Source organism: Galeopterus variegatus, unplaced genomic scaffold, assembly GCF_000696425.1.
Source record: "Galeopterus variegatus unplaced genomic scaffold, G_variegatus-3.0.2 Scaffold474, whole genome shotgun sequence".
In the NCBI taxonomy this organism is placed as follows: Eukaryota; Metazoa; Chordata; class Mammalia; order Dermoptera; family Cynocephalidae; genus Galeopterus; species Galeopterus variegatus.
In genome coordinates, this window is record NW_007726585.1 from 78,950 (window position 1) to 79,804 (window position 855).

Genomic DNA, 855 nt, shown 5'->3' on the forward strand with positions numbered 1-855 from the left:
ACGCGGGTGCGGCGCTTGGCGATCTGGTAGATGCGCACGTAGACCAGGATCATGATGAGACAGGGCGCGAAGAAGGAGCCGATGCACGACGAGATGACGTACCACTTCTGGTCGTTGATCTCGCACCGCGGCTCGGCCGGCTGCTGGCCGCCGCCCCCGCCCTTCTTCTCGATGGAGATGAGCGGCGGGAAGGAGATGACGGCCGAGATGACCCACACGGTTACGATAATGGCCTTGATGCGACGAGGCGTGCGCTTCAGGTTGTACTCGATGGCCTGCGTGATTGACCAGTAGCGGTCCAGGCTGATGGCGCACAGGTGCACGATGGACGACGTGCAGAAGAGCACGTCGAGCGCCAGGTAGATCTCGCACCATGCCTTGCCGAAGTACCAGTAGCCCATGACCTCGTTAGCCAGTGAGAAAGGGATGACAAGCGTGGCCACCAGGATGTCGGCCGAGGCCAGGGACACCAGGAAGAGGTTTTGGGGCGCCTTAAGCGCGCGGCTCGTGAACACGGCGATGATGACTAGCACGTTGCCGAACACCGTGAACAGCATGAGCAGGCCGGCCAGGCACACCAGCGTCAGCGTCACCTGCAGAGAGTAAGGGGTGGCCCGGGCGCCGCCCCCCGGCGCCTCGGTCCCGTTCCAGCTCGCGTTGCCCGCGTCCGGCTGCAGGGAGCCCATGGGCGCAAAGCTGCCCTCGGCCAGCGGCTGCTCCTGGCGGAACATGAACGCGGGCGCCCGCTCGCCTGGGCCTGCTGCCAGCTGCCTTCCGGCCCGGCGCCCGTGGGTCCTCCTCTTCCTCTGGCGCCCCGCTCGCCCCGCCGCGCCTCACATAGGGAGGGGAGCGCAG

At 66.5% G+C, this 855-nt stretch overlaps 1 protein-coding gene across 1 annotated transcript in view; it reads right to left on the reverse strand.

Annotated features, from left to right (window-relative positions):
- Nucleotides 1–731, reverse strand: part of ADRA2A (adrenoceptor alpha 2A) — a 2,323-nt gene extending 1,592 nt beyond the window's left edge. The window contains exon 1 of the mRNA XM_008569195.1: nt 3–731. Within this exon, the coding sequence (XP_008567417.1) occupies nt 3–731 (729 nt within the window). The remainder of the gene's footprint in view (nt 1–2) is intronic.
- Nucleotides 732–855: the final 124 nt, after the last annotated feature.